Source organism: Panulirus ornatus, chromosome 9 (genome assembly GCF_036320965.1).
Source record: "Panulirus ornatus isolate Po-2019 chromosome 9, ASM3632096v1, whole genome shotgun sequence".
NCBI lineage: Eukaryota > Metazoa > Arthropoda > Malacostraca > Decapoda > Palinuridae > Panulirus > Panulirus ornatus.
The window spans coordinates 55,212,303-55,226,366 of NC_092232.1; the positions used below are offsets into that span (position 1 = coordinate 55,212,303).

At 40.2% G+C, this 14,064-nt stretch overlaps 1 protein-coding gene across 1 annotated transcript; it reads right to left on the reverse strand.

Annotated features, from left to right (window-relative positions):
* Positions 1-6,726: 6,726 nt before the first annotated feature.
* RpS23 (ribosomal protein S23) lies at positions 6,727-13,943 on the reverse strand. Its single transcript, XM_071665250.1, has 4 exons — positions 13,878-13,943; positions 12,402-12,561; positions 9,754-9,938; positions 6,727-6,838 (listed from the first exon to the last, which is right to left on the reverse strand). The coding sequence occupies exons 1-4, from the start codon at positions 13,879-13,881 to the stop codon at positions 6,756-6,758; spliced, it is 432 nt and encodes a 143-aa protein (XP_071521351.1). The 5' UTR covers positions 13,882-13,943; the 3' UTR covers positions 6,727-6,755.
* Between the last annotated feature and the right edge of the window lie 121 nt (positions 13,944-14,064).

The window sequence follows — 14,064 nt, forward strand, 5'->3', positions numbered from 1 at the left end:
TAGCTGTCATGTATAAAACACCGAAAACACAGCTCCCTTTCCACATCCAGGCCCAACAAAACTTTCCATGGTTTACCACAGACGCTTCACATGCCTTGGTTCAATCCATTGACAGCACATCAACCCCAGTATAACACATCATTCCAATTCACTCTATTCCTTGCACGCCTTTCACCCTCCTGCCTGTTCAGGCCCCAATCGCTCAAAATCTTTTTCACTCCATCTTTCCACCTCCAATTTGGTCTCCCACTTCTCATTCCCTCCACCTCTGACACAGATATCCTGTTTGTCAATCTTTCCTCACTCATTCTCTTCATGTGACCCAACCATTTCAAAACACCCTCTTTTCTGCTCTCTCAACCACTCTCTTTATTACCACATATCTCTCCTACCCTTTCATTACTTACTCAATCAAACTACCTTGCACCACATACTGTCCTCAAACATCTCATTTCCAACACATCCACCCTCCTCCGCACAACACTATCTATAGCCCACGCCTCGCAACCATACAACATTGTTGGAACCACTATTCCTTCAAACATACCCATTTTTGCTTTCCGAGATAACGTTCTCGACTTCCACACATTCTTCAACGCTTCCAGAACTTTTGCTCCCTCCCCCACCCTATGATTCACTTCCACTTCCATGGTTCCATCCGCTGCCAAATCCACTCCCAGATATATAAAACACTTCACTTCCTCCAGTTTTTCTCCATTCAAACTTACCTCCCAACTGACTTGTCCCTCAACCCTACTGTACCTAATAACCTTGCTCTTATTCACATTCACTCTCAACTTCCTTCTTTCACACACTTTACCAAACTCAGGTCACCAGCTTCTGCAGTTTCTCATCCGAATCAGCCACCCGCGATGTATCATCAGCGAACAACAACTGACTCACTTCCCAAGCTCTCTCATCCACAACAGACTGCAAACTTGCCCCTCTTTCCAAAATTCTTGCATTCACCTCCCTAACAACCCCATCCATAAACAAATTAAACAACAATGGAGATGTCGCACACCCCTGCCGCAAACCTACATTCACTGAGATCCAATCACTTTCCTCTCTTCCTACACATAGACATGCCTTACATCCTCGACAAAAATGTTTCACTGCTTCTAACAACTTGCCTCTCACACCATACATTCTTAATACCTTCCACAGAGCATCTCTATCAACTTTATCATATGCCTTCTCCAGATCCATAAATGCTACATACAAATCCATTTGTTTTTCTCCTTCCACAGAGCATTTCTATCAACTTTATCATATGCCTTCCCCAGATCCATAAATGCTACATACAAATCCATTTGCTTTTCTAAGTATTTCTCACATACATTCTTCAAAGCAAACACCTGATCCACACATCCTCTAACACTTCTGAAACCACACTGCTCTTTCCCAATGTGATGCTCTGTACATGCCTTCACCCTCTCATACTTACATATGTATACTTATGTATATCACCCTTTTTAAACCAGGTATTCCCAATCACCAGTCCTTTTTCAGCACATAAATCTACAAGCTCTTCACCATTTCCATATACAATACTGAACACCTCATGTACACCAATTATTCTGAGGCCTCAACTGCCACATTACTCACCTTTGAATTCAAATCACCCATCACTATAACCTGGTCTCATGCATCAAAACCACTAACACACTCACTCATTTGCTCCCAAAACACTTACCTCTCATGATCTTTCTTCTCATGCCCAGGTGCACATACTCCCACCACTCCTGTTTCAGTAGTGCTACTCCTTCCCTTGCTCTTGTCCTCTCACCAACCTCTGAATTTACTCCCCAAACATTCCCAAACCACTCTTCCCCATTACCCTTGAACTTTGTTTCACTCACAGTCAAAACATCCAGGTTCCTTTCCTCAAACATACTACCTCTCCTTTTTTCTCATCTTTGTTACATCCACACAATTTTAGACACCCCAATCTGAGCCTTCGGGGAGGATGAGCACTCCCCACGTGACTCCTTGTTTCCCCTTTTAGAAAGTTAAAATACAAGGAGGGGAGGGTTTCTAGCCCCCCCCCCCCCCACTCCCCTCCCCTTTAGTCACCTTCTATGACATGTGAGTGCATGGGAAGTATTCTTTCTCTCCTATCCCCAGGCATTGTAATTGTCTAACTAATCTTGCCTCTTTACATTTCACTCATCTCCAATTTGAATATTGTGTACAGGTTTGGTCATTGTACTTTACAAAAAAGTTATTATTAGCATTAGTAGGTAGATATCCAACCAATCGCTCTTTCCACTTCTAACATATCCTTTTTGCAAGTTAGCATTTTTTCATCCTTTCCATGTCTATTGACAGCAACTACTCAAGGAAATACTATTATTCTCAGAAATGCTAAATAATCTTATGCCATTTTACAGTTACTGTACTATTCTTACTTTCTGCCTTATCAAATCCAAGTTATTAGGACTTGCACCTTATTTTAACAGGTTGGTAAGGTTATTTAATGTATGTATGACTCATGGTGAGGTGCCTGAGGCTGGGCGTAATGCTTGCATAGTGCCATTGTTCAAAGGCAAAGGGGATAAAAGTGAGTGCTCAAATTACAGAGGTATAATTTTGTTAAGTATTCCTGGGAAATTATATAGGAGGGTATTGATTTAGAGGGGGAAGGCATGTACAGAACATCAGATTGGGGAAGAGCAGTGTGGTTTCAGAAGTGGTAGAGGATGTGTGGATCAGGTGTTTACTTTGAAGAATGTATGTGAGAAATACTTAGAAAAGCAAATGGATTTGTATGTAGCATTTATGGATCTGGAGAAGGCATATGACAGAGTTAGTAGAAATGCTCTGTGGAAGGTATTAAGAATATATGGTGAGAGGCAAGTTGTTAGCAGTGAAAAGTTTTTATCGAGGATGTAAGGCATGTGTTCGTGTAGGAAGAGAGGAAAGTGATTGGTTCTCAGTGAATGTAGGTTTGCGGCAGGGGTGCGTGATGTCTCCATGGTTGCTTAATTTGTTTACAGATGGGGTTGTTAGGGAGGTGAATGCAAGAGTTTTGGAAAGAGGGGCAAGTATGCAGTCTGTAGTGGATGAGAGAGCTTGGGAATGAGTCAGTTGTTGTTCGCTGATGATACAGCACTGGTGGCTGATTCGGGTGAGAATCTGCAGAAGCTGGTGACTGAGTTTGGTAAAGTGTGTGAAAGAAGAAAGCTGAGAGTCAATGTGAACAACAGCAAGGTTAATAGGTACAGTAGGGTTGAGGGACAAGTCAACTGGGATGAACGTTTGAATGGAGAAAAACTGGAGGAAGTGAAGTATTTTAGATATCTTGGAGTGGCTTTGACAGTGGATGGAACCATGGAAGTGGAAGTGAATCATTGGGTGGGGGAGGGGGCGAAAGTTCTGGGAGTGTTGAAAAATGTGTGGAAGTTGAGAATGTTATCTTGGAAAGCAAAAATGGGTATGTTTGGAGGAACAGTGGTTCCAACAGTGTTATATGGTTGCAAGGCGTGGGCTATAGATAGAGTTGTGCAGAGGGGGGTGGATGTGCTGGAAATGAGATGTTTGAGGACAATATGAGGTGTGAGATGGTTTGATCGAGTAAGTAATGAAAGGGTAAGAGAGATTGAGGTAATAAAAAGAGTGTGGTTGAGAGAGCAGAAGTGGGTGTTTTGAAATGGTTTGGTAACATGGAGAGAATGAGTGAGGAAAGACTGACAAAGAGGATATATGTGTCAGAGGTAGAAGGAACGAGACGTGGGAGACCAAATTGAAGGTGGAAAGATGGAGTGAAAAAGATTTTGAGTGATCGGGGCCTGAACATGCAGGAGGGTGAAAGGCATGAAAGGAATAGAGTGAATTGGAACGATGTGGTATACCAGGGTCAACGTGCTGTCAATGGATTGAACCAGGGCATGTGAAGCGTCTGGGGTACACCATGGAAAGTTTTGTGGGGCCTGGATGTGGAAAGGGAGCTGTGGTTTCAGTGCATTATACATGACAGCTAGAGAATGAATGTGAACGAATGTGGCCTTTGTCGTCTTTTCCTAGCGCTACCTCGCACACATGTGGAGGAGGGGGGGTTGTCATTTCATGTGTGGCGGGGTGGCAACAGGAATGAATAAAGGGCAGACAGTATGAATTATGTACTTGTGTATATATGTAAATTTGTGTGTGTGTGTGCTGTCTCCCGTGTTAGCGAGGTAGCACAAGGAAACAGACGAAAGAATGGCCCAACCCACCCAAATACACATGTATACACACACGCAAATATACATGCCTATACATCTCAACATATACATATATATACACACACACATAATTGTCATACTGTCCGCCTTTATTCATTCCCATCGCCACACATGTAATAACAACCCCCTCCCCCCTCATGTGTGCAAGGTAGTGCTAGGAAAAGACAACAAAGGCCCCATTCGTTCACACTCAGTCTCTAGTTGCCATGTAATAAAGCACCGAAACCACAGCTCCCTTTCCACATCCAGGCCCCAGAGAACTTTCCATGATTTACCCCAGACGCTCCACATGCCCTGGTTCAATCCATTGACAGCACGTCGGCCTGGTATACATCGTTCCAATTCACTCTATTCCTTGCACCCTCCAGCATGTTCAGGCCCCGATCACTCAAAATCTTTTTCACTCCATCTCTCCACCTCCAATTTGGTCTCCCACTTCTCCTCATTCCCTCCACCTCTGACACATATATCCTCTTGGTCAATCTTTCCTCACTCATTCTCTCCATGTGACCAAACCATTTCAAAACACCCTCTTCTGCTCTCTCAACCACACTCTTTTTATTACCACACATCTCTCTTACCCTTACATTACTTACTCGATCAAACCACCTAACACCACATATTGTCCTCAAACATCTCATTTCCACCACATCCACCCTCCTGTGCACAACTCTATCCATAGCCCACGCCTCGCAACCATACAACATTGTTGGAACCACTATTCCTTCAAACACCCATTTTTGCTTTCCGAGATAATGTTCTTGACTTCCATACACTCTTCAATGCCCCCAGAATTTTCGCCCCCTCCCCCACCCTATGATTTACTTTCGCTTGCATGGTTCCATCTGCTTTAGCGCCAAATCCACTTCCAGATATCTAAAACACTTTACTTCCTCGTTTTTCTCCATTCAAACTTGCCTCCCAATTGACTTGACCCTCAACCCTACTGTACCTAATAACCTTGCTCTTATTCACATTTACTCACAGCTTTCTTCTTTCACACACTTTACCAAACTCAGTCACCAGCTCCTGCAGTTTCTCACATGAATCAGCCACCAGCGCTGTATCATCAGCGAACAACTGACTCACTTCCCAAGCTCTCTCATCCACAACAGCCTGCATACTTGCCCCTGTTTTCAACACTCTTGCATTCACCTCCCTAACAACCCCATCCATAAACAAATTAAACCACCATGGAGACATCACACACCCCTGCCGCAAACCTACATTCACTGAGAACCAATCACTTTCCTCTCTTCCTACACGTACGCATGCCTTACATCCTCGATAAAAACTTTTCACTGCTTCTAACAACTTGCCTCCCACACCATACACTCTTAATACCTTCCACAGAGCATCTCTATTAACTCTTATCATATGCCTTCTCCAGATCCATAAATGCTACATACAAATCCATTTGCTTTTCTAAGTATTTCTCGCATACATTCTTCAAAGCAAACACCTGATCCACACATCCTCTACCACTTCTGAAACCACACTGCTCTTCCCCAATCTGATTCTCTGTACATGCTTTCACCCTCTCAATCAATACCCTCCCATATAATTTCCCAGGAATACTCAACAAACTTATACCTCTGCAATTTGAGCACTCACCTTTGTCCCCTTTGCCTTTGTACAATGGCACTATGCACGCATTCCGCCAATCCTCAGGCACCTCACCATGAGTCATACATACATTAAATAACCTTACCAACCAGTCAACAATACAGCCACCCCCTTTTTTAATAAATTCCACAGCAATACCATCCAATCCCGTTGCCTTGCCGGCTTTCATCTTCCGTAAAGCTTTTACTACCTCTTCTCTGTTTACCAAATCATTTTCCCTAACCCTCTCACTTTGCACACCACCTTGACCAAAACACCCTATATCTGCCACTCTATCATCAAACATATTCAACGAACCTTCAAAATACTCACTCCATCTCCTTCTCACATCACCACTACTTGTTATCACCTCCCCATTAGCCCCTTTCACTGAAGTTCCCATTTGTTCCCTTGTCGTACGCACTTTATTTACCTCCTTCCAAAACATCTTTTTACTCTCCTTAAAATTCAGTGATATTCTCTCACCCCAACTCATTTGCCCTCTTTTTCACCTCTTGCACCTTTCTCTTGACCTCCTGCCTCTTTCTTTTATACATCTCCCACTCATTTGCTTTATTTCCCTGCAAAAATCGTCCAAATGCCTCTCTCTTCTCTTTCACTAATAATCTCACTTCTTCATCCCACCATTCAATACGTGTGGATGTGTATGTATATACATGTGTATGTGGGTGGGTTGGGCCATTCTTTCGTCTGTTTCCTTGCACTAACTCGCTAGCGCGGGAGACAGCAACAAAGTATAATAATAATAATGTTATAATTTCTTTACTTATCACTATATACTGACAAGCACCATGATTAATATACCCTCACAAGTGGTGATAAAAAGGGCAGCTAAATGCAGAAGTACATAAACACATGGACAATAATAAAAAAATATTTATACTTTTTTATTGAATGGTAAAACTATGAGCGTGGCCTCTCCTTCTTCTCTTTGTACAGAGCAAGTAGGGACACATTGGCGACCTTCACCACCTTGAAACGGATACCTGTAAATAGAAAAAAAAAATTAAGGCTAAATAACTACATAAATATCATACCTTTTTGTTTTCAAAAATGTATTTGCCTGATTTTTAAATGCTTAAAGGTACCCAGTGCTACATGTTACTATCCTATAGTAGTTCATACAGAACTACTATAAAATAGCAAAATGTAGCACTGGGTACCTTTAAGCATATAAAATCAAATACATTTTTAAAAACGAAAACTTTGATCTTTTAAATCTATTCGAATTTACAAGGATCAAAATAAATACATCAATCTTCACCCAATGCTCTGAAGTGCAAACTTAAGCTTTCCTAACAGCATCCTTCCTGATAATCATTTCCATATTTCAGGAACAACTTTCAAACTATTACACTATAAGCACCATTTGTTTTGAGAACTAAAACCTTGCTCGACTATGCATTCACATATCAGTGACTATCATCATATCTAATTCTTTGGTTTCAGCTAACAGACTGTTGTAACTCGCATAAAAAAGTAGCTCCCATTCTCTTGCACCATGAATAGTGGAATCAATCACATTATCTTACTTTTACCAAACATAATGCCCATTCATAAAACTGATGCCATTGTGACACTATATAGCATATATGCATAAGCATTTTCTTTGAACCACTCACTCATTCAACCATCTATTTACATAATGCATTACAAATAAAAGCTTTAACCATCATTTATAAGTTTATAAACACTGATTAACTGGTATATGCCATTAATTGTACATAAATCCACATTTTTCTTCAGAATATTGCAGACACTTCCTCAGTAGTCATTTGAATTCTCACTGATACAAATGTTTATTTGAAACCAAAGATCTAGACTTTCAATATAGCAAGAATAAAATGAAAAAAGTATGCTTAGGTTTACCATCACAATGATTAAAGCTATCACCACATAAACGACACCAGTGTCGCCTCCAAATATAATAGTTTTCAAGATACAAGAAAGTAGTCCTTCCTTGGCTCCTGCCTCTGATCCTTGTTTTGGAAAGTAATACAGGATGAGAGGACTTCCAGCCCCTCCCACCTCTCTCAATTACCTTCTACAACACAGAAGATTCAACTGTATCCACACACATTCTTCTGTTTAGAAACTTCTGGACATTTTCCATTATAAGTAGTGCTTACTCTACCCATTTGTTTGAAAATATAACAAACTGATCCAATCTAATGAGAGAGAGAGAGAGAATTTGACATCCTTAAAGGGGCATTACTAATTGAAGTTTAAAAAAGTTGACAAAATTTTGTCGACCATGTAAGATGAACTATAATAGAAAATGAATAATTTACATAATAAACACAAACCAAAACCTTGGGAATATTAGTGCAAGTACAGACATAATCTTACACAATCATACTTGAATTTCTTAACTTATAACCTTGGACTTATCCTATCCGGGCAGACACTTTTACAACCTGGCCTAATAATTATAAGATTTACATTTATTTATTTTGCTTTGTCGCTGTCTCCCGCGTTAGCAAGATAGCGCATGGAAACAGACGAAGGAATGGCCCAACCCACCCACATACACATGTATATACATACACGTCCACACACGCAAATATACATACCTATACATCTCAACGTATACATATATATACACACACAGATATATACATGTATACACATGTACATAATTCATACTGTCTGCCTTTATTCATTCCCATCGCCATGTCGCCACACATGAAATATCAACCCCCTCTCCCCTCATGTGTGCGAGGTAGCGCTAGGAAAAAACAAAGGCCCCATTCGTTCACACTCAGTCTCTAGCTGTCATGTAATAATGCACCAAAACCACAGCTCCCTTTCCACATCCAGGCCCCACAGAACTTTCCATGGTTTACCCCAGACGCTTCACATGCCCTGGTTCAATCCACTGACAACACGTCGGCCCCAGTATACCACATCGTTCCAATTCACTCTATTCCTTGCACGCCTTTCACCCTCCTGCATGTTCAGGCCCCGATCACTCAAAATCTTTTTTACTCCATCTTTCCACCTCTAACTTGGTCTCCCACTTCTCGTTCCCTCCACCTCTGACACATATATCCCCTTGGTCGATCTTTCCCCATTCATTCTCTCTATGTGACCAAACCATTTCAAAACACCCACTTCTGCTCTCTCAAAAACACTCTTTTTATTACCACACATCTCTCTTACCCTATTATTACTTACTCGATCAAACCACCTCACACCACATATTGTCCTCAAACATCTCATTTCCAGCACATCCATCCTCCTGCGCACAACTCTATCCATAGCCCACACCTCGCAACCACACAACATTGTTGGAACCACTATTCCTTCAAACATACCCATTTTTGCTTTCCGAGATAATGTTCTCGACTTCCATACGTTCTTCATAGATAAGATCTATAAAACGTCCACTAACTGAAATCTAACTCATTTACTTTAAAACATAACACTTGTTCTACCAAAAATTTCTTCAGTGTCTTAAGAATTCAAAATCTTTTCTTTTAAACTATCCGCCATTTCCCGCATTAGCGAGGTAGCGTTAAGAACAGAGGACTGGGCCTTTGTGGAATATCCTCACCTGGCCCCCCTCTGTTCCTTCTTTTGGAAAAAAAAAAAAAAAAAAAAATAAAATCAAAATATTCTACTCAATATTACGAGTTTTTTTTTTTTTTTTATTTCAAAGCCTCTTCTGCCTCGGAAAGATAGTATCATGAACAACTCTTTCATCTGCAAACATTCATTATGCAAACGAAAAGCCTACCATCCACAGCTGAGCCCCAAATATATCCCTTGCCCATTTCTCATCCGAGTACAATCCAGATGTAAAATTGTCTTCAGTATGACTAACACCCATCAAGTTACCGTGAATTAAATGTAGCCCAGTAAAACAGCATTGTTTCAAACAAAATAATAAAGTAATTACCTGGAATATCACCAACAGCATGGCCTTTACGGCCAAATCCTGCAACTAGCACTTCGTCATTTTCCTCAATGTAGTTTAGACAACCATCACGAGGCACAAAAGCAGAGATCTTTTTGCCATTCTTGATCAGTTGAACACGTACACATTTACGGATAGCAGAGTTGGGCTGTTTGGCTTCAATGCCACTGAAAAATAATAAATGCAGCATTATAAATTTTCAGTCTTTTAAGTAAAAACAAAAATATATTTACAGCACTCACATAAGTACTCTTACAAAGATTGCAAAAATTATTTCTGCAAATGTTTTGGGATCATATATGGACATCAGAAACCTACTCAGGGTCCTCACAGATATGACAAAAAATATTCTCATGCACCATAAACTCAAATCAGAGAAAAATGTTGTCTGTCTACCTCAATGACTGTTCATTTCAAAAGTATGTAGTATAGTTTATAATGAGCACATTAACGTCAACTGAGTTTACACAAGCACATTTTCATAAAAGCTGACCTTGGTTAACCTTCCCAATAGCTAACTCAAACCATCCTTTACCATTTACTCTCAAAGTTTTCTGTAACTTTTTTAAGATGCATAAAAACATTTATCCTCACAGAATGGGATATAAACTATCAAAGCAAGTTTTGCCTTATAAAGTCCACAGTAAGTTACTGTGCCATCAGTATTAGATAGACATAATTGACATCAAGCTTGGTTTAAGATTTTTATTATACTTTATACATAGAATGATGTAAGGGATGCATACAAATAGGAAGAGTGGTTGGTTCCCAGCAAATGTCGGTCTGCGGCAGGGGTGTGTGATGTCCCATGGTTGTTAAATTTGTTTATGGATGGGGTGGTTAGGGAAGTAAATGCAAGTTTTGGAGAGACAAGCAAGTATGCAGTCGGTTGAGGATGAGAGGGCCTGGGAAGTGAGTCAGTTATTGTTTGCTGACGATAAAGCTCTTGTGGCTGATTCAAGTGAGAAACTGCAAAAGCTGGTGACTGAGTTTGGAAAAGTGTGAAAGGAGAGAGTAAATGTGGATAAGCACAAGGTTATTAGGTTCAGTAGGGTAGAGGGTCAAGTTAACTGGGATGCAAGTTTGATGGAGAAAAACTGGGGGAAGTGAAGTATTTTGGATATCTGGGAGTAGACTTAGCAGTGAATGAAACCATGGAAGCGGAAGTGAGTCACTTGGTGGGGGAGGGGGAGTGATAAAGAATGTGCGGAAGGAGAGAATATCTCCGAGAGCGAAAATGGGTATGTTTCAAGGAGTAGTGGTTCCTATATTGTTACATGGTTGCATGGCATGGGTTATAGATAGGGTTGTGCAGAGGAGGGGGGATGTGCTGGAAATGAAATGTTTGAGGACAATATGTGGTGTGAGGTTGTTTGATAGAATAAGTAATGAAAGGGTAAGAGAGATGTGTGGAAATAAAAAGTGTAGATGAGAGAGCAGAAGAGGGTGTTGAAAAGGTTTGGACATATGGAGAGAATTAGTGAGGAAAGATCGACAAAGAGGATATATGTGCCAGAGGTGGGGGGAACAAGGAGATGCAGGAGACTGAATTGGAGGTGGAAAGATGGAGTAAAATTGATTTTGAGTGATTATGGCCTGAACATAGAGAAGGGGGAGAGGTGTGCAAGGAATAGAGTGAATTGGAACGATGTGGTATACTGAGGTCAATGTGTTGTCAATGGACTTAACCAGGGCATCTGAAAAGTCTGGGGTTAACCATGGAAAGGTTTGAGAGGCCTGAATGTGGATAGGAAGCTGTGGTTTCAGTGCATAACACACAACATCTAGAGACTGAGTGTGAACGTATGACCTTTTTTTGACTGTCTTCCTAGCGTTATCTCACTGAAGCAGGGGGTAGCTATGTCGTTTCCTGTGGGATGGGGTTGTGACAGGAATGGATGAAGGCAAGCAAGTATGAAAATGTACATGTGCATAAATGTATATGTCTGTGTATGTATATGTATGTATATATATGTTGATATGTGTATGTGCGTGTATGGGCTTTTATGTACACATAAGTGGATGGGCAATTCTTCGTCTCTTTCCTGGCACTACCTTGCTGACACAGGAAACGGCAATCAAGTATAACCGAATATAAAATAAAAAAAACAATCTGCTTTTAATGGTACAATAACTTGTAACATACTGTTATTATTATACTTGATCAGTTTTCCAAATTACCAAGGTTTATTTTATTACACCTTGTCACTGTCTCCCACGTTAGCGAGGTAGCACAAGGAAACAGACGAAAGAATGGCCCAACCCACCCACATACACAAGTATATACATAAACGCCCATATACATACCTATACATTTCAATGGACACATACATATATATATACATGTACATATACATACTGCCTTCATCCATTCCCGTCGCCACTCCGCCACACATAAAACAGCACTCCCCTCCCCCCCTGCGCCCACGAGGTAGCACTCAGTCTCTAGCTGTCATGAGTAATGCATCGAAACCACAGCTCCCTCTCCCTTTCTCCCTTTTGCCAGGAATGGATGAAGACAAGCATGAATATGTACACATGTATATATGTATATGTCTGTGTATGTGTATGTATATGAATGTATCGTTAATAAACAAAACTGGAATCAACAACAGAGACAAAATACAAACATCTTCTCAAGAACAATCCCTTTTGCATGGGAAGCCCCTCCAAAAGGATTTGCCTTCCAACGGGTACCCAAGTGAGCTTTCTTGTAATCCTTGTCGTGCCATCTTTGGTCACGGCGGTGATTCACATGCTTACGAGCAGTGCGGAGTCCTCGTGGTTTGCCTGAAGAAAATAAAATGTGCCCATATTAGGGATTTGCCTTTCAACCTATACTCTCAAGACCTACTATTTGATACGAAATATAAAATAAAATCTAAAATTTGAAAAAATCAATGAAAGCTAATTCAGACAAACAAAGAGGTAACTAGGGTGTGATGAAATGGTTGAAACAATGGAAAGGATAAGGGAAAAAAGACTGACTAAGGATCTACATGTCAGACATGGAAGGAAAAAAGAATTACCTACCCAAAAGTATCTATGAGGAGATATTGCATAGAGGTCTGCTGAGGTGTTAACTTCATCTATGACAATCATGGGTTCCTTGTCATGAAACCTTTTATTCTTGAACACAAAAACTATGGAATTCTCCTTTTGTCTGTTACCCATACCCTTGCTAACTTCAAAATATTAGCTCTACAAACACCTATGGAGCTCTTGTGAACTTCTTCATTTTCCTTTTATCAATGGCCCCAATTAAGAGAATTTTTGCCTGTGCCATGATATGGAAAATAGAGGAAGGGGGGGGGGTCAAAAGTCGTTACCCTCAGACTCCTAATCTCATATTTTCTTTCCCACAACCATAACACAAGCATATCATTTGCAGTCCTTGGGTATATACTATTTTCAACTAATTGGCTACGTGCAGGGCTTAAATTTACCAATGGTTATTTTGCCAACAAGTCATCATCACATTTGTATAGCTTACTTTCCAGTATTTCAAGGCTGTTGAAAGTAAAAGCTCCAAAAAACTCTGCTGAACTCGAAGTCAAACATCTTTTAATCTGATGCTGGTCATTGTTGACATCCTTGCTAAGCAACATGGATTCCATCGCATATTTGACCTTGCATGATGCAGCAGGAACCATACGTCAACTATATAATTTACGAAAAAACTAATAGTTAGTATATCCTACGTGGTTTTGATAGTTTCTGTTGACTTCCCGTTCATTTCAGTATTTATGGAAAGCACAAATAATTTTATCCAATCCCGATATCAATTTTGTTACAGAAAAGGTAAATATACCTGAGCAAGGTTACAACTACCCAACCAAAATTCCAAATGAAAGTCCTACGCTTGACAAGGTAATCTCAAAGAACTTCCTTGTAAACCTCAATAGCTGTTTCAACTCCTGAACCTGAATACAACACGTGTTTCCCTTGTTACTTGCATCCATAGACCTGTGATATTTCTAGGGTAACACAACTTACATGATAGGCAATCCACCGAATACCTCTAGTTAGTGTTCAAGTAATCAAAAACTCAAAAAGAAATTCATTTCATCTTTCATTCTCTAATTGAACAAGGTAGCAAGTTTTACCCATATCAGATGCTGGTGTGTTTTCTCCGGAAAGGATCACAAGATGTAGCAAAACGGTGACATAGATTGAATCCACATTAACTACTTATAAATATATTTTACTTATGTAAGTTTATTCATTATAGTAATGAAAAATAATAAAAGTGATATTAAGAAAGAATTTAGAATACAATTTTGAAGTTTACTT